The sequence below is a fragment of the Erpetoichthys calabaricus genome, chromosome 10 (genome assembly GCF_900747795.2).
Source record: "Erpetoichthys calabaricus chromosome 10, fErpCal1.3, whole genome shotgun sequence".
Taxonomy (NCBI): Eukaryota; Metazoa; Chordata; class Cladistia; order Polypteriformes; family Polypteridae; genus Erpetoichthys; species Erpetoichthys calabaricus.
This window is the reverse complement of record NC_041403.2, coordinates 103,432,034-103,457,010: the sequence shown is the minus strand read 5'-3', so window position 1 is coordinate 103,457,010 and position 24,977 is coordinate 103,432,034. Positions and strand designations below refer to the sequence as shown.

Below are 24,977 nucleotides of genomic sequence, written 5' to 3'. Positions count from 1 at the left end.
GAGACTTATTGTTATGCTTTTTTTGACAAATGTAATTTAAAAGCATATTGGTAGTATTGTTATGAAGGAAAGCGTTATCCGAGGAATAATAGTTTTTGTTTTTGAACAGAATACTTGCACCATACAGTTACATTTTCTCTACACCCCTGATTATTTGAAATAATAATCACATGCCTTATCAGTTAGCAAAATAGCTGTTAGTTGCAACCTATTAGCACATCCTCCCACCTATAAAGAGTGATGCAGAAGGGAAACTGGAGTGTTCAGAAAAACCTGAGCAAACATGCGCTGGAGCACGCAAACTTCACACCAAAGGGGATCCGTGTTGGTAACTCTTCAGATCAGGCAGGACTGCCTATAATGCATCTGTAAGTCCCATTCATAACAAGACATTAGTAAAGACTTCTTTTGGTCTTAATAACACTACCAAAGCATCAGTAAAGTCATCTATATATATAATCGACCAAGTCGCTGACCATGGGGCACGCACAACAGAGCCCCGCCCGCCAACTGTAACCCTCCTCCCGCGTCCACCCTCGCTCTCGAGGCATGCACACTGCCTGCTCATGTCCCCGCCCCCAACTCCTCACCAAACACATCCTGAGTCGCTTTGGTCTGTGCTACAGTCCACATGCTTCTCTGAGCCATGTTGACTGTTCATTTTCCTAACATGGCCACCGCTTCACATGTATTTCATGGAAACAACTTTTCTTTCAAGGTTATACAAATTCCTGCATCAGGTAACTGTTTCTTTCTATCAGTCGGATATTTCTGGAAAAATGTCATCGACGAAACTGTTGCTCTCGAACTTCGCAACATGGCTGTAACCTTTGTTTGCCAACATCGCGATAACTTCGGCGATGTGCTGTCCGTTGTTCTTAGTCACGGAAGCATAGTCATACAGTCTGCTGAACAATACGCTGACTACATGAATACAGTAATCCCTCCTCCATCGCGGGGGTTGCGTTCCAGAGCCACCCGCGAAATAAGAAAATCCGCGAAGTAGAAACCATATGTTTATATGGTTATTTTTATTTTGTCATGCTTGGGTCACAGATTTGCGCAGAAACACAGGAGGTTGTAGAGAGACGGGAACATTATTCAAACACTGCAAAAAAACATTTGTCTCTTTTTCAAAAGTTTAAACTGTGCTCCATGACAAGACAGAGATGACAGTTCCGTCTCACAATTAAAAGAATGCAAACATATCTTCCTCTTCAAAGGAGTGCGCGTCAGGAGCACAGACTGTCAGAAAGACAGAGGAAAGCAAACAAATCAATAGGGCTGTTTGGCTTTTAAGTATGCGAAGCACCGCCGGTACAAAGCTGTTGAAGGCGGAAGCTCACATCCCTCCGTCAGGAGCAGGGAGAGAGAGAGAGAGACAGAGAAAAACAAACAGTCAAAAATCAATACGTGCCCTTCGAGCTTTTAAGTATGCGAAGCACCGTGCAGCATGTCGCTTCAGGAAGCAACTGCACAGAAGATAGCAACGTGAAGATAATCTTTCAGCATTTTTAGACGAGCGTCCGTATTGTCTAGGTGTGCGAACAGCCCCCCTGCTCACACCCCCTACGTCAGGATCAGAGAAAGTCAGCGCAAGAGAGAGAGAGAGAAAAGTAAGTTGGGTAGCTTCTCAGCCATCTGCCAATAGCGTCCCTTGTATGAAATCAACTGGGCAAACCAACTGAGGAAGCATGTACCAGAAATTAAAAGACCCATTGTCGTCAGAAATCCGCGAACCAGCAAAAAATCTGCGATATATATTTAAATATGCTTACATATAAAATCCGCGATAGAATGAAGCCGCGAAAGGCAAAGCGTGATATAGCGAGGGATCACTGTACTTCCACAGTTTATCGTGGCGAGGCATAAATTGTGGCGATGTCCCAAATACTTCCAGCTACTATCACCATTCACTTCCGAGAACGTCCTTCATTTCTCGAAGAATTTCTTAGCAGTCTTACTCCCACTGGCATGCCTCCGCATAAACTCAAAATTAAAATTGGTTCAGTCGTCATGCTTCTCAGAAACCTCATGCCAGAAAGAAGCCTCTGTAATGGCACTAGACTGACTGTTACCAGCATTTACTGCAATGTACAGTGGTGTGAAAAACTATTTGCCCCCTTCCTGATTTCTTATTCTTTTGCATGTTTGTCACACAAAATGTTTCTGATCATCAAACACATTTAACCATTAGTCAAATATAACACAAGTAAACACACAATGCAGTTTGTAAATGGTGGTTTTTATTATTTAGGGAGAAAAAAAAATCCAAACCTACATGGCCCTGTGTGAAAAAGTAATTGCCCCCTGAACCTAATAACTGGTTGGGCCACCCTTAGCAGCAATAACTGCAATCAAGCGTTTGCGATAACTTGCAATGAGTCTTTTACAGCACTCTGGAGGAATTTTGGCCCACTCATCTTTGCAAAATTGTTGTAATTCAGCTTTATTTGAGGGTTTTCTAGCATGAACCGCCTTTTTAAGGTCATGCCATAGCATCTCAATTGGATTCAGGTCAGGACTTTGACTAGGCCACTCCAAAGTCTTCATTTTGTTTTTCTTCAGCCATTCAGAGGTGGATTTGCTGGTGTGTTTTGGGTCATTGTCCTGTTGCAGCACCCAAGATCGCTTCAGCTTGAGTTGACGAACAGATGGCCGGACATTCTCCTTCAGGATTTTTTGGTAGACAGTAGAATTCATGGTTCCATCTATCACAGCAAGCCTTCCAGGTCCTGAAGCAGCAAAACAACCCCAGACCATCACACTACCACCACCATATTTTACTGTTGGTATGATGTTCTTTTTCTGAAATGCTGTGTTCCTTTTACACCAGATGTAACGGGACATTTGCCTTCCAAAAAGTTCAACTTTTGTCTCATCAGTCCACAAGGTATTTTCCCAAAAGTCTTGGCAATCATTGAGATGTTTCTTAGCAAAATTGAGACGAGCCCTAATGTTCTTTTTGCTTAACAATGGTTTGCGTCTTGGAAATCTGCCATGCAGGTCGTTTTTGCCCAGTCTCTTTCTTATGGTGGAGTCGTGAACACTGACCTTAATTGAGGCAAGTGAGGCCTGCAGTTCTTTAGACGTTGTCCTGGGGTCTTTTGTGACCTCTCGGATGAGTCGTCTCTGCGCTCTTGGGGTAATTTTGGTCGGCCGGCCACTCCTGGGAAGGTTCACCACTGTTCCATGTTTTTGCCATTTGTGGATAATGGCTCTCACTGTGGTTCGCTGGAGTCCCAAAGCTTTAGAAATGGCTTTATAACCTTTACCAGACTGATAGATCTCAATTACTTCTGTTCTCATTTGTTCCTGAATTTCTTTGGATCTTGGCATGATGTCTAGCTTTTGAGGTGCTTTTGGTCTACTTCTCTGTGTCAGGCAGCTCCTATTTAAGTGATTTCTTGATTGAAACAGGTGTGGCAGTCATCAGGCCTGGGGGTGGCTACGGAAATTGAACTCAGGTGTGATACACCACAGTTAGGTTATTTTTTTAAGAAGGGGGCAATTACTTTTTCACACAGGGCCATGTAGGTTTGGATTTTTTTTCTCCCTAAATAATAAAAACCATCATTTAAAAACTGCATTTTGTGTTTACTTGTGTTATATTTGACTAATGGTTAAATGTGTTTGATGATCAGAAACATTTTGTGTGACAAACATACAAAAGAATAAGAAATCAGGAAGGGGGCAAATAGTTTTTCACACCACTGTACTTGAGTGTAAAAGAATCGCAGCTCCTACCTCACAAACTGTCCATATTCCCCGGATATCCCTGACCCCATCAGATTCAAATTTGCCTTTTACTTTTACACGCAGACAATTTCCTGTTAGATTTGCCTTTGCAATGACAATTAATAAGGTACAGGGCCAAACTTTCAAAAAGATATGCCTGTATCTGCCAAAACCAGTTTTCAGTCACGGACAATTGTATGTTGCTCTCTCCAGAGTTCCATCTTTTCATTCACTCACAGTCATATCCTCAAACTCACCCCATTTGGACAACTGTGTCTTTGAGGAAGTGTTCACCCATCAATAAATAATTATGCGGCGTATACTATGCCGCGGGTCGGCTAGTCTAAAATATTAAACTAAACTATACTTGTTATTTTACATTGATGCCTTAAGGTGGTAAGTTTATATAATTTTGCACACTACAGTATAAGTTTTGTGTATCCTTAATGCAACCAAATGAAGCTTTAATCCATGAGTAACGTTACTAGCATATCACAAGCTCAAAGATTAATAACCAGTGTTATTTAGGCAAAAAGATTGGCTTGTATTCTCCTTGAGGATTTGGTGCTGTTAGGTGAAATCCATTCTTCTCTGTACTCGCACAATGTTTCCTGTCACATGCCATACAATCCCAAAGTATAATAGATTCACCCCTGTACTGAACAGTTGCCAGCCTGTTCTTTTTGAAGAATGCTGCTCCTTTTTCTCTCCAAACAAACTTTTTGTGTGTCTGGCCATACATATCAATATTAACTGTATCTGTCCACAGCACTTGGGTCCAAAATCCTTTTTTGAAATGCAGTTGTTTTTTTATAATGAAATCGCAGTTCCTTCTGGTGGCCATGTCTGTGTAATTAATGCTGTGCAGCACTCTTTCCTCTGCTAACCATTCCTCCTAGTTCCTTGCCATTATATACCAGTTTTGCTTTGCCTCCCTGCATGGTATATCAGCTGTCAGTTTTCTTGGTCTTCCCAGTCTTGCCTTGTGCTTGAAGAGTCGAAGCTTTTATTAGACTTTGGTGTTGTGATCAGCTGACAATTCCTAACAACAATTCTTGACCTTCTTAGAGCTTACAAGTGAAAAGGGTGCACAGAGCTTTGCAAATGCTACGTTTGTTCTTTTCTTCGTCACTTCATCACATAACCTTTAACTGTACATTTGCATTTTCATACAAAATGCTACTGTTTTAGTTTGTTTTCTGTCAAGTTGTATTTACTATTTTATGTTTCATTTTACTACAAATGTCAACAAAGTCTGTTATTTGGCCAGTGGTGCCCAAACATTTGCATGAAACTCTTATTTCATCTGCTGTTCCTTCACCAGCAGAGGGCATCAAGGAGTTGAAATGACTTGAATAAGCCTGAAAGAAGTCAATCAGAACAGCAAAGCCTCCATAGAATTGGTCAGAGCACTTTTAGTGTAAGGATTACTGTGGTGTAGCAGGTCCACAGCTCACGTCAGAAAGGCCACTTTTAAAATAAATAATCGTGGTCTTCGTGGCTTATAGAGAGGGCGTGGTAGTGTGGCCGGAAGCGGTTCCCGGGGAAGTTCGTGATGCGGGCAGTCCTCGCTTAAGTGCACAGGTGACGAGTTGTCCGCATCCGTAATTGTTGCCGGGAGCTGCAGATTTCCACACCTGATCCACGTCCTCGTGATAAATAGAAGCGCGAGGCGGCTAGGAGGGAAATGAAAGGAAGAAAAGAAAGAAACAGAGGTTGCAGGAGAAGAAGTCAGGTGCAAGAGCGAGAGAGAAGAATGAGCGAGTGCAGGCTTGTGGGCAGTGGAGCAGTGAGCCTGGGTGTTTGGCCGGCACCCGAGGAGCAGTCGATTGTGGTCGCTCCCGCTGAGCATTTTGTGAAGAGTGGGAGTGACCGGAAAGAGGATGGTCACCGCATAAGGCCAAGAAGGCAGCGGGAGTCGGGACTTGGGATGTGAAAGCGCCAGCGTGAGCGACCTGGTCGCTGGGGAGCCCAAGTCACGGTCTGGTGAGGTGAACAGACCAGCAGGAGAACGCAGAGAGAAGGTCAGCTGCAGGTAGGGTGGCTCCTCTGGTGCATATCCTGGACGTGAGAAGCAGTGGAGTCTCCAGTAGAAAGGCACCGGGCTTCGTGTTAAAGGACAGCTTCCAGCCATTGTTTTAACCTCGGGTTTTAAAAGATTTTTTTTCTATTGGATTTTAACCTCCACGATTTCACCTTGTTTTTATTGGATTATTTATTTGATGGTTTTGATGCACTGCACTATTCATTTGAACACTGTTTTGTTTATTTTTAAATAAGAGCACTTTTCACTTTTTGCACCATCCCCTTGCTTCATTGTTGTGCCTCACTGCCTAGCTCATCGGTGACATTACCGACGGTGTCGGGTTCAGAGCTCCCAGAAGGAAGATGGGAGCATGTAGCGAACCCGCATCGTCACAGTTGCTTTTGAGGCAGTGATGTGAACTATTTAAATAATAACACTTTCAAATAGAAATATGATCAACTATTCCCTAGTCGTCATGGTTGACAAATGCTGAGTGGTATACACTGATGAGCATAATGTTAAAAGCACCGGTCCAGTATGGTGTAGGTTCCCCCTCGTGCCACCAAAACAGCTCTGACCCTTCGAGGCAAGGGCTCCACAAGAATGTATCCTGTGGTATCCACCACCAAAACGTTAGCAGATCCTTTAAGTTGCAAGGTGGGGGCTGACTTGTTCAGATCAGATTTGTTTTTTCTAGCACATCCCACAGATGCTCAATCACATTGAAATATGGGGAATTTGGAGGCCAAGTCAACACCTTGAACACTTTGTCATGTTCCTGAACAATTTTTGCATTTTCCTGCTGAAAGAGGGCACTGCTGTCCAGGAGTACCATTGATATGAGGGGGAGTACGTGGTGTGCAACAGTCATTGGACAGGGGGTATGTGTCAAAGTAACATCCACATGAATACCAGGAGCCATGGCTTCCCAGCAGAACATTGCCCAGAACATCACAAATGCCTCCACCGGCTTGCCTTCTTCCCCAGGTAAAGAATGTACAGTGCGCCCAGTCATCTAAAAGAACATGTGATTCATCAGACCAGGCCACCTTCTTCCATTGCTGCCTGGTCCAGTTCTGATGCACACATGCCCATTTTAGACAATTTTGGCTGTGGACAGGAGTCAGCATGGACACCCTGACAAATCTACGGCTATGCAGCCCCTATACACAGCAAGCTGTGATGCACACTGTGTGTTCTGACCCTTTCTGTCATGGCCAGCATTTAGTTTTCAACAATTTCTGTGGGATCAGAGCAGGCGGGCTAGCAAAAACTGGCCACTAATTAAGAAAAGGGCTTGAATGAAATCCTACAGCCACTGGAGCCCTCCAGGACCGGAGTTGGGGACCCCTGGACTAGCCTTTGCTCCCCGTACGCATCAGTGAGCCTTGCCGCTAAACTGGTTCTTTGTCCTTGGACCACTTTTTGTAGCTACTGAGTACTGCATACCAGGAACACCCCACAAGACTTGCAGTTTTGGAGAGGCCCTGATGCAGTCACCCAGCCATCACTTTTTGGCCTTTGTCAAAGTCACTCAGATCGTTACATTTGCTTGGTTTTCCTGCTTTCAACACATCACCTTCACGAACCAAGTGTTCACTTCCTGCCTAAAATATCCCACCTGTTGACAGATGCCCTTGTGAAGAGATAATCCATGTTATTCACTTCATCTCTCAGTGGTCTTAATGTTGTGGATGATCAGAGTATACATACCTGTGAAGTATTGTATGTTAGATTTTATAGCATCCTACGCAGAATTGAGGGCTACAGAGAAAGCATTCGGTTTATGCCCTTACCAACTAATATATTAAAAGGTGTTGGAGAGAACTTGGGTTGGCAAGTTGTTGAACCTAAAGTTGGCCATAGCAACATTCAATGTTGACCCTGGAGGGCCGCAGTGGCTGAAGGTTTTTGTTCCAGTCCTTACCTATAATAGATGTTATTTCATTTTTCGGCTTGTGAGGACATTCTGGTATTATAGATTTTTTTTCCTTTCCAAGGATATCATCCTAATGATGTGAAGCTCTGAAAGAGAGGTGACCAACTCTGGTTCTGGTGGGCCTCAGTGGCTGCAGGTTTTCATTCTAACCCTTTTCCTAATTTTCACTGCTAATTAACTCCTTTTCCCTTCATTCTAATAGCCCTGTTTTTAAGGATTCAGTCTTCTGAATTGATTAGTTTCTTCATTAAATGGCAGCCAAACAGAAATGAGACGTGAAACGAGCCAACAGATGACCAGTGTCAAACTCCAGCCAGTTTCCCTCCAGTTTCTTAATGAGAAGCCAATTCTTGCTGTTAATTAAAGCCGTTACTGAATATCATGACTTGTTGCTGCTCTCATTCTGCCACAGCAGACTGTTGATATTTTGGTGACCTGAGCAGACCAACATGACCCAGACCTTCACTCTTTATTTTCAGGTTAGCTGGTTATGTGGCGGCTTGTTTTGTGTCTCATTATTGTTTGGCTGCTCATTAAGGAAAAAGAACCAACTAAGGGGTCTGAGTCACGTCAATTAAAACGAAGGCAAAACAAGTCAATCAGCAGCAAAAATGGCTCACTAATCAAGAAGATGGTTAGAATGAAAACCTGCAGCCACTGCGGCCCACCAGGACCAGAGCTGGGGACCCCTGCTCTAAACAGTCTTTCACTTGTTTTTCATCACTTTCCTTGCAAATATTTAATTAAAGCAGACAGTTCATGATGAATCCACACAGGGGTGAGTGGAAACAAGCGAGATGGAGAACTGCTGGTTCCTTTGTCATTTGCATCTTGTTACTAATAAGGAGCGATTTAAACAGTCAGTGCAACTATTTAAGAATAAAATGAGAAATTAAGGGTGGGAAATCTTAAAAAGTGAGACAATGAAAGGGAAGCATTAAGATGTTGCTTGAGCAGTAAGTGCTTTATCAGCAATAATTTACTTCTTATTAAGGAATTGAGTTTGAACCAAAATGTGCAGCCCTGCAAGACCACCGTGGTTACCCCTGCTCTACAGACCTCAAAAGTGTATGGGGGGTCTGGTCCATTTGACACTACAGCTCTACAGTGGGCCAAAATGGAGTAAATTATCAACCTAGCCTGCACGGCTTTGGGATATTTTTGGCAAGGCCGGGGTTTGAGCTTTCTATGTGAAGCAGTAGCAGTTTCAAGTCACCTCTTATCAAATTGCGTGCCCTCAATTGTTTTGTGAATGGCCTACAATCAGCGGCACGGGAGCAACAGACAGCTTAGTTGAGTAGATGGAAAAAGGAAAGCACATGTGGAACAGAATCCCAAGATGTGATGGCCATTATCTGCCTTAGGAAAAAAGACCCAGAGAGCAATGCTTCTAATGGTCAGCATCCATGGCCTTGCAAATTAAGGACCAGATACTGCAGGTATGCTTAGTGAAGGGAAGGCAGCCCCATACTGTAACTGCTGGGTGGGGTTATTGGCGAGTGTGACTTGTGACTGCAAGCCGTTTACACAGAAATATCCATCTCCAGACTTTCTGGAAGCCTCCTGTGAGGCTTCCTACTACAATATCTAGAACAGAATACGTTTACTGAAAAGTGGCTTTATTCTTTATTTCTTACAACATTTGGTGTTCGAGCTTAACTTTACATACACGTCACCCACAAATAAATATTTAAAATCATGATTGTTTTTTAATGGTTACAGCAAATTACTTAGTGGAGTGATGATGATGGCTTTGCTGAGTAACACACAAGAAGAAAGTTTTAGAGAAAACTTGAGAGCAATAAAAGACTGTCATGTGTACCGCTGTGTCGTTGAGGTCAATTTGAAACTTTTATTTTGTTACATACCTGGGTTGCACTATTGAAGAAAGAATTAGAAAGAGAAAAAGAACGCAAATGAAAACGTGAAGAAAACAAAAGACAGCAAATCGATTCTTCCAAGCTTGGAGACATAGGCTGTTCTCAGCCTTGAGGATATATACAAAATGGTTCACCTCAGTTTATATATACATACACATACACAAAAAAGCCCCTTCACATTGTTACAACATTTTTAAATGAAATGTTCCGAGAGAAAATAATTTGACAAGTGGGTCTCACATCTATAGGTTGGGAGAGTTGAAGGAGCCCCAGAGAAATGGTGCAAACTGGTCTGATGCCATAGAGAAGGTGAGGAAGCGTCTGCTTGGTCAGTGGGACGGGGTTTTCTTAACAGGTTAAAAAACAAACACATACAACAAAAGAAACATTCATACTTTAAAAAGTTCAAGAAAGGTCTCCAAAGCGCTCTTTCAGTGTCGCCATTCATGGGTGCTGCTCAGAATAAGCTAGAGAACTGAACTCTCGTTCACACACTGTGCTCCTTTCTTCTTACTTTCCTGTTTGGTCCACTTGCTCTCTGAAAAAGCCTTTGACTGCCTTTCCTCTCACTGTCTTTAAAATAAAATCAGTCAGCTTTCTTTTTTAGTTTTTTTTGGTTTTTGGTTTTATTTTCCGGGTTTTAATTGTTTTTGGGGTTTGTGGATTTTCCAGCTGCCACTGGTCCTTGGCAAGCTGATGTATCGCAGATCCCGGACGTACCCTGAGCCCCAGTTCTGCCAACTCTTCCAGGCTCGCCAGGAAGGCCTGGGTCCCCAACGGCACCATCACGGCCATCTTTGCTGACCCCATTAACTCCAGGAGGACCTGGGGGGAAATAAGAAAAAATCAATTTCAGGTGAAGAGAGCTGGCATAGTGGCTAAGCTCATTGTATCGAGATAATATTGTGTCCCCTAAACTCTCTGAGGGCTGAATATTTTTTACAAAAAACTCAAAGCAATGGTATCACACATAAATCAACATAAGATGTCTGTTGCTGCATGCTGTGGCTAATGTTGGCATCTCTGATGGCCAACAGGAATGCGTGACAGTTGCAGTGCGACACAATCTGGTTTATACCTCTTGTTATCCTAAGTGGTGATCCTCCCAGGCGAATGTTGCTGTAGGCACATTAGTTACACAAATGTGTTCAGCACCAGCTGGGGACTGATTCAGATGATGATGGTACCTCACTTTCGTTTTCGAACTCCATCTCCAGGGGCCTCATGTATAAACGGTGCGTACGCACAGAAATGTTGCGTACGAACCTTTCCACGCTCAAATCGCGATGTATAAAACCTAAACTTGGCGTAAAGCCACGCACATTTCCACGGTAACTCATTCCTTGGCGTACGCAATTTATCCGCCCGGTTTTGCAGACTGGCGGCACCCAGCGTCAAAGCAGTGCTACTGTTCCTGTGTGATCACCCTTTCTTTCTTAGACCCACATTCCTGGCGCGGCTTTATAAATACACTGAAATTAACTGCATATTGTTTATTAGTGTAATGCATCTGATTGTAATTAACCTGTAGCAATATAATGGTCCAGGGAATAGCCATAGTATTCCAAATACCATAACTGCTTTAGCGTTGTAACTCTCACTGCATCTTCTTTCAGCTGATCCCGTTAAGGGTTGCCACAGCAGATCATCTTTTTCCACATTACTCTCACTGCACCACTCGGAGTATTTATATCACTGTATCTGAGTGGGAAATCACAGCAGCAGCTGATTGGAAAGAGAATTATCGGTACACAGCATGAAGCAGATGCTGCCTGAGCCATAGCAAACGCTTTAGTCCCTGTACGGACTTCGCGGTTTAGAAACAGTTTAATCCCAAGAACTCTAAACGCACTAAATCAGTCCATCAAGTGGTCCCTGTAGAAATGTTTGGACTTATAAGTACAATTACCCCACTGTAAACTTGCACTACAGTTATAATATTGCACAACCTGCGCCACTTTATAAAGCGCGTATTTACATGTGATGACGGTATTCATTTCTAAGACGAAATGCAGCAAAACATGTTGATTATATTATACAGATAAAACTTTAACTTCATTTAAATAATCTGTATTGTTAATAATTAAACATGTGAGGACACGGTGCCGCAGCGCTAGCTAGTTCAGTAATTGTTCCTGCCTTGCGCTGTATTATTGCTGGTGCTAACGCGACACTGGAAAGATAGACGGATATAATAATTAAACACGTACTACTAAGATATTTCAATGTTCCTTAAAAGTTTTGAAGAATCGAAGTTCTAAGCTTACAGATGGCTTCACGTCTATTACATAGCTTATTGTGTGGCGATTGAGTTTTTGGAGAAAGAAAAGTAAGGATAGGAATTGGAGGTTAGTACGTTTGAAAGAGACAGTACTGCTGTGATAAATTATTTCATTGAAGGTTGTGCATGGCGCAGCAAGCCTCTTGCGTGAGACATGAACAAGCACTGCGCCACCGTGTTCCCATGTTTAATAACATGCTTTCATTCCTATCATCATGAAAAAGATATCACGTATACATCTCGTATTTTAATTATTCAGAGAGCTGTAATATCAAGAATGTAATGGATTATGTGTCCTGTCGGAGAAAGAGAAAGCCCGTTTAAAAAGCAGGTAGTGATTCATACACATAGAGCACATAGAAGATCAAATACAGAACAAAGCATTTAACATGCCACTTTAGTTACAATGGGATTTGAGAAACTAGTAAATTAAACGATTTTAAGATGAAGTTCATGATGTTCTACTTTAATGGTAAAATAAACTACGTGATTAAAGTGGAAATTTCGAGATTAAAGTTGACATTTCGTGCTTTTTTCCCCACTGTGTGCCTTTTTTTTGTCTGTACCCTAATAAGCTTTCATATGACACTCAGACGGTGGGCTACGACTCGCTTTTTCACGGCGACTTTGATATGTGATTTCTTTTTTATTTCGGGCACTGTGCGACTTTGTGAAGTTGAGCCTTCGAGTTTCTCCGACACTCTGTCACTCGATCAGCTTCCTTTTGTTGATTATACCACTGTTTAAACCAACAAATAGTACGTTTTTCCTTTGCCTCCACTTGATATTCACTGAAATTCTTATATTTTCCCCTGTGCTTTTCCCATTGTCTTTTCACAGAAGGCTATTTATATTGATTTGCATATTCAAAGCGGCGTAATTCTGGGAGGAGTTGGGGCGGGACAGAAGGCGCGTGCACGTGCGTTACTTTTCACGCAAATCGGGATTTATGTAGTGGAAGAACGTGAAAGTATGCGTGCGCACAGATTCCTGCATCTGGATTTTTCTGTGCGTACGCACAATCCCGCTTTTGTGCTTACGCCATGTTATAGTGTGAGTTCTACGCACGGCGTTATACATGAGGCCCCAGATCATTTGCATCAAAATCAGAGTCCGACAAGTCAGAGCCCGATTTGGCGATAATACGCAAAATGTAGTCCACGGGGTATTTTGTTTTGTGCATTTGTTTTGGTCACTCGCCAGATGTCGATGCCATTTTAGGAGTTGTTTGCTCTTCACTGCTCATGCACACACAGGGAATCGAGGTCAAATCAACAAAGCTAACTTCCCTTCGGGCAAAGAGAGTCGAACTAAAACGTAACAGTGAGTTTAGCCGCACTTTTGCAGCTGATTACCATCTCCTACCTCTGAATTTCGAACAATGGTTGACATCTGCCCTGAAGATACTGGATTGTGAAACAGAATAATCATCCATAAGTAGTCCTGAGTGAAATGATTCACGCAAAATTGAAAAAGAAATTTGTGAAATTGTATTTCACTTCCAGCCAAATTTGTGCTGTTGACGCATGAAGAAAGGCATTTAGTATCTGGAGACGTTTACATCCAGTAATTCCACACAAATTTGGAAATAAAATAATGATCTGTAGTAAAAAAAAAATTAAAAAGTCACATTTGGTTTCCTGTGAAATTTGTGCCATTTACACAGGAAGAAAGTCATTTAGTTGTCGTCTAATTCAGCATGTGCCTGCCCGTCATTTAGTAGTTAAAAAAAGAGAGCTCTAGGATTAACTGGAATAAGCGTGCGAGTGTGGCGTTTGACTGACGGTGATGATTTTCTGTGCAGTGAGATTTTTCAGTGGAGAAAATCCAGTAATGTGCACGATGGTTTGTTTTTGTCTGATCTCTCTTCCCTTATTAGTACAACATGAGGCTTTTTAGAAACTCAAGAACTTTTGTAGCATTCCTACTGCAGGAACTCGTAGTAGTTCTCAGTAGGTAAATCCTGGTACTTTTTTTTAGCTCCTCCTCCAGAGTATGAACTTTTCATTCATGGGTGGGGCTCGGGTGATGAATTGCTCTGATTGGTTGACCACAAGTACTGGCATCCCCTTACATATCAGTCAGTAGAACTTTGGAGAGTTATTGGTGAAGACAGAGCACCGCACATCTCGTCGCTTCCCTCTTCATAGCTGTTTTACCAGTGTATGGCACCTGCACTGCATCAAAGCAACAATCTCACCTGTGAAGTTGCGATCACTACGAAAGCAGTAAAGTAGTGAGGTGAACTCCCGAGCACACTGTGTTCACACCACTCTTCTTTGCAGAAGAAAGTTTACAGTACGATCAGAGTACACATAATGGGCCGGGGAGCACAACTGACAAGGGCTTACATCGAACAGGAAATCGTTGGTTCCTGAAAACAAAGTTCAGTGATGGGAAAGCACTTACGGAGACCCGATGATAGGGTGCAACAGTGTCACTGGCCCGGCTTGTTTACAGAAATTTGACAGTTGTTGGACGTCTTGAGTCAGCAGTTTGTGACCCAAGTTATATATACCTCTGTTTTTTCAATCAGATTCTATGTGACACTGCATAGAGAGACCATTGTGAGCTGGAATGTCAAGGGTGACGTGGTTTCGTACAGCTGAATGCTGGAAGACATGTTTTCAACAGAACAGGAAATTAAGGTCTGTATTGTCACATGGGACAGCTGATTTTATCTGATACATGTGGTTTAAACGATTTCATCAAAGTTAAATTGCTCATTTTTTTCCTAAATATCTTACCAGTTCTTTTAAAATACACATTTTCAAACGTATACTTTTTATTAGCCCATGTCAGTTGGCTAGCAGTAGCACAAAATGACAAATATGTACTCCTGTGTGTTTTATCATGTCTGTGTGAACCAGCGAAAACAAAATATTTTATACCATCATGTCCTCAACAGATAACCATGGAACGATGATATCATTACAATTAGGTAGATTTAACTTTTTAAGAATTTATAAATTAGAAGCTTCTCTTTAGAGATAAGCGTGGGTTGAAGACTTCTAAGACGTTAACTATTTTGTGACTTTAACATAATATTATATGACATTAGGACATACCATTTATCAGTGTTTTCTGATTAGTATATATTGACATGATTTGAATACTATACATAAATAAACTTAATGCATTTCAGACCCTTGTACTGTCATGTTAGTCAGATGGCTGCAGTGAACTGGTAGAGCGCGTCAAGTCAATTCCTTCAAGCTTGTCGTAATGTATGTATGATATGCATGTATCAGTATGCTGCTGCTGAAGAATGTGAATTTCCCATTGGGATTAATAAAGTATCTATCTATCTAATAAAGGTTTCTAGGTTTGGATTCGTTTGTAGTGAATAGTTTTTCCTAACGCTAGCCTCATCCCAGTGCATTTTTGTAAGAGGAAATACATGGTAAAAGTAAAAAAAAATGGTGCAACATATTTTGATAAATCCAGGCTAATACGTTTATTGGGTGAAATTGGAATTTTTCCCTGAATTCGACCTGAAATTGTGAAAATGAGCACGGCTGTCTTGCCTGTCATGGTGCTAGACAGTGGCAATGTGTTGCCTGCTTCTTGAACGTGTAAGTTATGCGTTTTCTGTACTCTGTACATGTGACAATACAACGACTACTACTGCTGCTGCTTATTGAACGATGTGGCTGAGTCACTTCTTGTGGGATTTCCAGTGACTTTATCAATATTGTGATTCCTGCTCCAAGTAAGTGAAATTAACTTCTCCATACCTTGTAGTCCTTGATCTCCCATGGGTCCTTCAACTCCCTTTCCAATTTCTCCTTTATCTCCTTGGTCACCTACATCACCTACAAAACAGCAAACATTATTTTAAGGAGCTGTTGCACAGACCCCCATTTCCAACATACAGTAAGCACCAAATGTGAATGGCTTGTTGGCAATGGTGAAAGAAAAACTTATAGTTGAAAAGAAAACGAATAAAAATGAAGATACCCCCACCTCTAGACTTGCCACATTACTTCTGAACTGACATCTACAGCAATGACGGCTCAAAAGTTCAGACCTTGAAGGCTGCAATGGCTACACGTTATTTTTGCATTTTAATCAGCAGACAGCTCATGTGTATACATCATAAATCACATCCCTTCGTAATCTCAAATGCCTGGCAATTGGAATTTTCATTTTTTAAAAATTTTTTTAAATAATTGGCTTCTTAAATGACAGTTTTCTTTTTAGTCAATTCTTTCTGTAACTGGTTACTTGTTACTGTTTTAAAATAATGACATCCACCATGTCAGTGTGTGAATGGCAGTGGTCATAACTGACATTCTCATATTACAGCCACCATTAACTGACTGACTTGACTGAGGGTTTATCTTCATACTGTTTCTTTGTATTTTTCATATACCGTATATACTCACGTTTAAGTTCACCCGCGGATAAGTCAGGGCTTGATTTTACAGTATAATTTCTGGTATTTTATAATGTCGGTTGTATAAGTCGAATGCAGAAAACTCACGCTATTGGTCCAAGAGATTACGATATACTAACGCCCACCTGAGAGAATAACCACAGAGCACACTGCTTTTTTTTTATATGTGTTGTGCCTACGTGACCACACGGTAATACCCAAACTATTCCAAAGCAACGTTTGCAATGATTTATGTTTTTTGTATCTCACACCATCATACATCTTTATCGTATGAGCATCCCTTATCTATGATGGAGTGTTCGATCAGAAGAAAATATGAAGCTGGTTTTAAATGAAACATTGTTGAAGTGGCAAAAGAAACTGTTAATTGTGCTGCTGCTGCAACAAAATTCGATGCATCTGAGAAACTGATGCGAGATTGGAGGAGGCAAGAAGATGCTAAAAAAAATTAATAAATAAGTGTCGCATTTTTAGTATGGGCGTATAAGTTGGGGTCTGATTTTATCATCGATTTTTCAGGTTTCAAGACCCGACTTATACATGAGTATATACGGTAATTATTTGTTGTTTAATTTTATCTTCCCAAAATCCAAGACGGCCAAGACTCAATCGTGACACCAAGACCGGACAAGTGAGTCATTGTCAGTCATTTTTTTCTCTATAGCAGCGGTTCCCAAACTGTTGTACGCGGAGCCTTTTCAGGTGGTACGCATCGCGGTCCCTGAAATTTAATTTATCTGTGCAAAACCCTTTATGACAAGCTTGTTGTGAGCAAAAAACAATGAAACTGTTTAAATACAATAATACGTGGATTCCCAAATTTAGTGTGGTGTGAAATTTCGTCATCTGAATAAATAAAATCTATTATTCGAATCAGTATTTAGTTCGTTTAACGCTACCATAATTCCATTTCGTGGAAGTCAACTTATACTTCTTCACTGTTTGAGCTTTTGGTCACTAGATGAAAGCACAACGCTGACACTATTTAGTCTTCGGTAACTCTGCCTCACAGAAACCGCTTGTGTTTGTTGTTATACGTGCACTGCCGCTGTATCGCATCGTAGTCACTAGATCTAAGCGCAAAGCCAATACCATTTCGTCTTCGGTAACTGTGTCACATACAGGGCGAAGGCAGGATTTAGATTCGGGGAGGAATTTATCAATTTATGTACATGCACAAATTTTTTCATTAATTTTATGCATAATTTCTTCTAATTCTTTAACTTTTATTCAGATTTCGGGGTGGTTGTAGTCAGTGTCGTGAATTTGCTGTATATTACCTAATTAAGAATTAATCATTCATTGCAGTACTTGCTTTTTAATTTTTTTGTTAAAAACTCAGGTGGTACGCAACACAACTCACTTAACCTCTGGTGGTACTTGACGTCCAAAAGTTTGGGAACCCCTGCTCTATAGGAAGAGGCCTAGACACACGGAAGGAACATCAGGATTCTTCTTATTCTGTTATAAAAGCTTGGCCTTTGACATTCCTTGATTTCAGTTCTCCTTGTGCTCATGCAAACTTCCTCTCATATTCTAAACGCAAGCCTGACAGGTTGATTCTGTTTGGGAATAACCATCATAGACTGGTTCCCCAAACAGGGCTGGTTTCTGCCTTGTACCTGATGCTGTCAGGATAGCCATCAGCCCACCTCTACTCCTACAGTAGATAAAGCTGATTTGAGAGTATCACGTGATTTTATTTGTTGCCTGCTTCTGTGTTTTGCACATTCGTTTTTGACTGTCTTAGTACAGGTTTTGTGCTGTTGCTGTGTACGCTTTTTTTTTAACTCTGCACTATTAACTTTGTTCTCTTTTATAAGCTTGTTGGATAGGCAGGCACTCACATCTAGCAACCTAGGGGCAAATGATCAAAGCATCAGTATGCAGTCTTCACATTAGTTAGGGGAAGGTCTTTTTTTGGGAGGTTTTAGCACCACATGCTCCATTCTTAGCTTTGTCTTCCTGTCAATGCTCAAATCCATGAAGATTCATTAGTACATTGTCTGCCTTCTCATTGCTTCGTGTCATTTACTACTGTTCATGACAGATCAGGTTCAGTAAAATAAACTTGGGAGGAACATCTTACATTCATAGCCACAAAGAATGAATGGGAGATTACTCTGTTGTCACGATTTGACTCGCTTTTAATTTTTCAGTACACCACTAGTGAAACACCCAGACCCATGGCCCTAAAATAAAAGGCATTACTTCTAGTGACTCACTGTATTTGCTTGATGCTCAGCAGATGTCACCACTCTTCTTTCTGCCATGTCACTTGGCCCACATTTAATAAAGTTCAATGTTTGATGATCAATAAACACAATACTTACACTTGATTATGAATCCTGAACTTGTATGTAGCATGTCCTGAAGTAATAATATCAACAGATAGGTGGGAGGGGGGGGGGGGGGTTGTGGTTTTATTACCACAGGATGCCTCAACCCAAATTTTTGTACTTCCAGAACATATCCTGTGCCTCAGTGTCCTGTCTGCTTGTTCTTTCTCATTCTTCATCACTTAATCACCTACTGTGATGTGCTTGATGTGCAGCAGATGTTGCTGCTCTTCTTTGTCTTTGTTCTTATCACAGTGCTCTTTGTTACGTAATCAGCTTCTACATATTGCCTGACACTCTGCCATGTCACTTAGTCTGTTGATCATTTTGGCATAATAAACGGACAACTACGGGTCACTCTGCTGAGGTTATCCAAACCTTACATTTTTTGAATTTCCAGAACATATCAGATCTTACAATTTCCATTAAGAGAAAGATCAAAGTTCTAGCCCCGGTAGTTCATAAGTAATCATGTGACAAACAGACAGACTTTATCATTTATATACAGTATACTGTATTATAATATTTGAGACTCAGAGATTCAATGGCATATTTATATTTTGTGTTTTAACTTATTTTTGTGATTTTTGCAGCTCAATTTTGTACGTTAATTATGGGTGTCACCGTTTTGGGACTTTTTCTGTTAATGGTTGTGTGACATCACCAAATGTAAGGGTTAGTATTGTACACTTGTTGGTTGTCCAATATTGGATTTAATGTAAAAAGACTTAGTGTTCTGTTTATTTTGGTCATTAAAAGACTCTTCAGTTTCAAAATCTTTTCTGTCCATGACTACGATTTACATCTCTCATTTTGGCCCGGTGTGCCATTCTGACGGTTTTGCTCTAATCTTTCAGTACAATTTTTTTCCCCTTACATCTTGAGCTTAGTTTATTAGATTTGTGCTCTCCTGGTTATGAATATGGGTTGCTTTACTGATTTTGCTCAATCTCCTGATTATTAAAGTATTAAAATCACCTGCTGCAAAAACAGACATTCTTCATAAATTTCTGGATAGTCACTGACTAATATTATTTTAAAAATGTATACTGTATATTCTGCACACATTTCTACAATCAACCCAGAAGTCTGTCCCCTGCATATGAAGTGCAACTGGTCTCCATCCTTCATTAATCACATGTTGGGATTTCCCTCCAGAACACCCAGACACTTAGTGCTGTCAGATGACTTAAGATTTTCAACAGACCCTTATTATCTTTAGTTGCAATTTAAACCCCCATCCTGAATGACCAACCATAATGTAACTGCTTTAGAAGAGCTTGCTGCCTGAGACTGCATCACAGTACCGTTTCTTGAATTTAACTCTTTTTGCTTAAGGTCAGATCAATCACAGATCTTAGTCTCTCTCTTCTGTTCTTTGCTTCCTAATATGGTGGGTGGAAGGGGCAGTGCTGAAGTAAAAAATGTAAACTGTTCAAGTGGCATAATTATAATGTAATACAGTTCTGATGTACTTTTCAAAAGTTCAGCAAGGTGATTATACAAAAAGAATTAATTCTACACAACAATATAGTCAAATATCTGAACCTGGAGAGTCATGCAGCTCTCTTCCTACTCTAGTCACTCTCATAGGATGTACATCTTTGTTACACTTTTAGAATGTACACTATATACAGTAAATAGCAAAGAAAATATCAGTGCTCATGTGATGGAAGTCAACAAGTTATACACATTCAGTAAGAGAAAGAGACTGAAAGTACCTGGGCTTTCTCCAACAGAACATGTCACATATTCTTGTTGATAATCGGATTTCTTCCATTTAAAGCAGTAGAACATTTCAACATATGCATCAAACAAATACAGTCGACACAGGATTCCCCCAACGTACAAAGAACTACTTCATAAAAATGAGCATATATGACTAAAGTCTTTTAATAATATTTTTGTTTTATGAATCTGAGTTTTTTATTGTTTTGAAGACAGAGTCTAGAATGATTTTCAAAGGTGCTAATAGGGTTTACATCCAATCATCTCTGCAGCCTGCCAAATGGGGCGGGGCTGGATGTGTGGGGCATGGCTAAACTTTTGTAACGCATAATTTCCAGTCTCAGTCATCCTCCAAGGTAAGGTCGCATTCAGACGCTGTCCTTATGGCAGCGTGTGGAACAATGTGAGGCTGATCCACAGGCTGATGTGAGGTGTACTTCACATGCTGCGGTTCAGATCACCTGTCAAGTGTGTTGCTGGTATTTCTCATTATCATGAGATCATAAAATAGTTGAAAACAACCAAGAACAATCACTTTCAATACAAAATTTGAAGAGATTAAGCGTCAGAAAACAACTTTATTAAACAGTATTTGTTGAAAAGCGATTATCTTATTAGGTTTTCTTTCGAAGACTAATATTATTAAGATAATTCTGTCAATTTGCATGCCTTTTGCTATTATTTGAACAAAAATGGGTGTTATTTTAGGGGGGAGAATGCATAAACTGTTTTCAGTTTAAAATAATAGTAATTAGGCATTCGTGTTATGAAAATTAACTTTACGAAGGGGTTTTCACAAACGGATTAAGTTTGAAAAGCATTTTTATCCAAAAAACGGAGTCACTGCCAACAGCGGTGTAAAATGGTGGCACACTTGTAAAGGCTGGAATCATCAAAGGAATTATTCTTATGAAATCTACAATGTTTGTAATTGTCTACTTATATTTACCATGGGGACGTTTAGAGGTATTTCCAGTAAAAACAGAATTTATTAAAGTTTCTGTAAACAATATATTTTTTAAATATGTAAGTTTTGGCATAAGAGTGCCAAATGTGATCATGAAGAGTTTATAGTTTTAATGCTACAGGCACACAAATTTCACACTTTCCACATGTTCAGGGTTGTCTAAAACATGTTAAAATATCAAATGTTGCAAAATGCTTGCTTGTGTACTACATATGGAGTATGTACGGAGCCCCTGAGGGGACATTGTTTTGTTTTTTTTACTGGGGATTTTTCTGGTGAGCACCAGATAGTTTGAGAATCCAGACAAGCCTTGGTGTTCTTAGCAGTGTGTTTTATTGTCTTGCAGCAAAAGGATTCCTCGAGATAGCAGTCCCCACCGCTTGGATCGAATAGCAGGCTTCACGTTGGTCTCCAGCAAGTCACAGTAACTTGCACAAGTGACTGTAGTGCTCCTCGGCATGTAGTGTTCAACAATAACTCGGGTGCACGAGTGGTTGCGAGGACAAGACAAAACCTTTTTATTCTGCTGGAATCCAGGCACTTCCAGGCAGGTGGCGCAAGTGTATTGTGAAGGGTGGAGACTACATTGAGAAATGACATTATCAGCTTTGTTAAGGTTCATTCCATTTCCTAATAAATCCCATTTTCTAACTTTACTTTGACTTCCCCTCTTACTTTTAATCTAGAAAGCATCTGTCTAACATGCTATTGTCCAGTTCGGCAAACAAACAGATGAAGAATTCCATTGACTCCCTCCTTAGAAGTTCCCACCAACTTTCTATTCATTGATTGGCACTGATGGCTCCGTCCAAGTAGCTGTCTAAGGCGCTTCATACATTTGTAGCACAGTGGAGAAACCTTTGAAAATCTCTAATGTAAACATTTTCTGTACCCAGATCTCCTCTGGCTATTTTAGGACAAACCTCTTCTACAGTCTCCACAAAGTGGCCTCCCATAATTTTTGGATTACTGCTTGTAGTAAATGCATTTAACCAAATAATATTTCTTGAAAACCCATCAATGTGCAAACATTTATACCAAATGGCTTAAGTTTGTCATAAGAATCAATATTCCATATATAGTTTGGTCCTCTTGCAAAATAGTTACGCTGATGGAGTCTTTTGGCTTTTTCTAAGACAAACTCCTCTTAGATCTACTGCCTTCAATATCAGATGAACATCTTCCTTTTTCACATGCAAACCATTTTTTGACATTCTGCATGCATCCATTGGTGGCCATGAAGCTGACCTGAGCTTTGCAATTGTTGCTGTATAAACACAATAATTTCCTCAATGTTGCTATAGACCTTACAACGAAATACTGTAGACCTTTAGACTTCAATATATTTTTTAAATGCCTTTAAGTGATAAAGTATCCATGACGAACTGCAAGAACAAGCACTATGTCTTTGTGTTTAAGACCAAGTTGAAAGCAGACTGCTATAAAGTCCCCAATTTCTATTTTTCCTAAGTGCATCTATGAAACAGAACTATTATGCATCAGAAATTATGTATAGGTATGGGCCCCTTTTCAATTACTGTGTGGCTGAAAGTATCTGGTGCGCACCAGAAAAATCTCCAGAAAAAAAAAATAAACAATGTTCCCTCAGGGGCTCCAAAAGTATGCAAAGATTCTACACAAAATAAACAAACGTGAAATATTATTCCATAAAAAATCAATTAACATTACAATACCAGAAAAACACTAACCCTAAGCCTAACCCTAATGCCAATGAAAGTTGTAGGTAACGTGTTCTCCAGGGTTGGTTTTCACTATCAAGACAGGCTTTGGCCTCTACAACAAACAACTATATTAATTGTGTTTGATAACACATGGATGGAGATACGGTTAAAATAGTAAAATAAAAGTTAATGATTATATTAATTTAGAGCTAGACAGTTTAAAAGGCTGCCAGAATCATCTTGCTCATTTCTGATCAAAGCTCCCAGCGTCTTGGTGTCCACCCCAATACCCACTCAACTCTGCATTTATATTTTGCATGAAGATATTAATATGCTGTCTTTCATTCAAATAAATGGCATTTATAATTTGCTGCACACTTTGTGGGCAGAAATTGTCATTTGAGACCACCCCTTTGTTCTTACCTCTAGGACCTGGGTCTCCCAGCTCTCCAGGAGGACCTCTGTATCCTGGTGAACCTCGAGCTCCAGGGTGCCCTATTGATCCAGAAACCCCAGACTCTCCTGGCGGTCCAGCTGGGCCAGGGCGGCCAACCATGCCTGGGGCCAACGGCCGTCTCAAATTGGCAGCCAGCTGAGCAATCTGATCTGAACAAAATGATAAGAAAAGTTTCACCTGAATTGTTACAAATGTTTGTGGCATTTAATGTTGTCATACAGTATGTCTATTGAACTGTCTGGGTGATGTGATTATCCCTTTATTTTGGCACATCCAATGATTATATGTTGACAGGATATTAGGGTCTCCAGTAATTGGCTCATAAATTCCAGCAGGATGGAAGATGTCTACAAGCAAGCCCACCGATAACCCTTTTCTGATCTCGCAGAAGTCTCTGGAGGGTTTGAGAAAGTTAAGCATTAATTAGCTTCAAACTTCTTAAAAAGCCAGTTTGACACTGAAGCTGTCAAGGAGTCTCAAGGCACATAGGGTAGTGAACAAAGCATTAATTAAAAATTAGATCTTTTTGACAGTACAAATAACACTGGTTGAAAAGTATTCATTATAATTGACGGCTCCACATATGAATCGTCGTCACATTTCTAGTGCTTAGGTAACTCTGAAACAATCACTCACCGTTGATCATTCCACCACAGAGTTCCCTTATGTGCTGTTCGCTCACCAATTTTCCCTAAAATGTAAGAAAAAAAATGAAAGTTTGTGTTGTGTTCAATTAAATGATCAATATTTCTAGTGACTGATATTTGTGTCCATTTTATTGTTCTTAAATGTTTTCATACTGAATATACAACTGTCTTTAGGCTAGATGTGACAATAACAGTTTCATTCATGACCAGGATGTGAGCAAACAACACTAGCAGACAAGAGTACAGAATTTCATCAGCATTCTTGATTATGTCTCTGTGAAAAGTTCTGCCGCTGACATTGTTCTTCCTGTCACCCCAGAGGCTCAATAGTTAGGACCCTGTTGGTCAAACTGGGCTTCCTTAATGAACAGAATAGGTAGCTGATTGTAAAGCATGACCCCCAAATACCCTTTTTACTCCATAAGCCAATCACATGCGAGTCTGCTGTGTGCAGTGCTCATTGATATCAAAGCAGATGTCTGTCTGCAAGATCACTCACCGGAACTCCTGTTTTTCCTGCAATGCCTGGAAGACCCTGCTCTCCTTGGAAACCCATCAGACCTGGCTTGCCAGGAGAACCCCTTGCCCCGATCTCACCCTGTGGGCCAGTGATACCTTTTGGACCCATTTCCCCAAATTTTCCTGCCTGTTGGCATCAAAAGAAGTAAAATCAACAGAAGTCTAGAAGGCAAAAATTATCAGAGGAACTATAATAAAAATCTAGACGAGTAGTAAACATTCAATAAATCCAAAATGGTCATATTTTAATGTTAAATGGAGTTGTACTTTATACAGATAGAGGTTCTGAAAAATCTTTACTCTGGAATTTTCTGTCACAAACACTTTCCTTGAAATATTTGATGGTAAAACGGTTTACTAATGGGATATAATTCC

General features: G+C 40.5%; 1 protein-coding gene across 1 annotated transcript in view; it reads right to left on the bottom strand.

Moving 5' to 3' along the window:
- Nucleotides 1–9,532: 9,532 nt before the first annotated feature.
- LOC114659279 (collagen, type IX, alpha 3) overlaps nucleotides 9,533–24,977 on the bottom strand; it is an 80,883-nt gene continuing 65,438 nt past the window's right edge. Inside the window, exons 25-29 of the mRNA XM_051932452.1 lie at nucleotides 24,583–24,729; nucleotides 24,073–24,127; nucleotides 23,403–23,585; nucleotides 15,602–15,679; nucleotides 9,533–10,408 (exon numbers count right to left, since the gene is read on the bottom strand). Of these exons, the coding sequence (XP_051788412.1) occupies nucleotides 10,224–10,408; nucleotides 15,602–15,679; nucleotides 23,403–23,585; nucleotides 24,073–24,127; nucleotides 24,583–24,729 (648 nt within the window). The 3' untranslated portion in view covers nucleotides 9,533–10,223. The remainder of the gene's footprint in view (nucleotides 10,409–15,601; nucleotides 15,680–23,402; nucleotides 23,586–24,072; nucleotides 24,128–24,582; nucleotides 24,730–24,977) is intronic.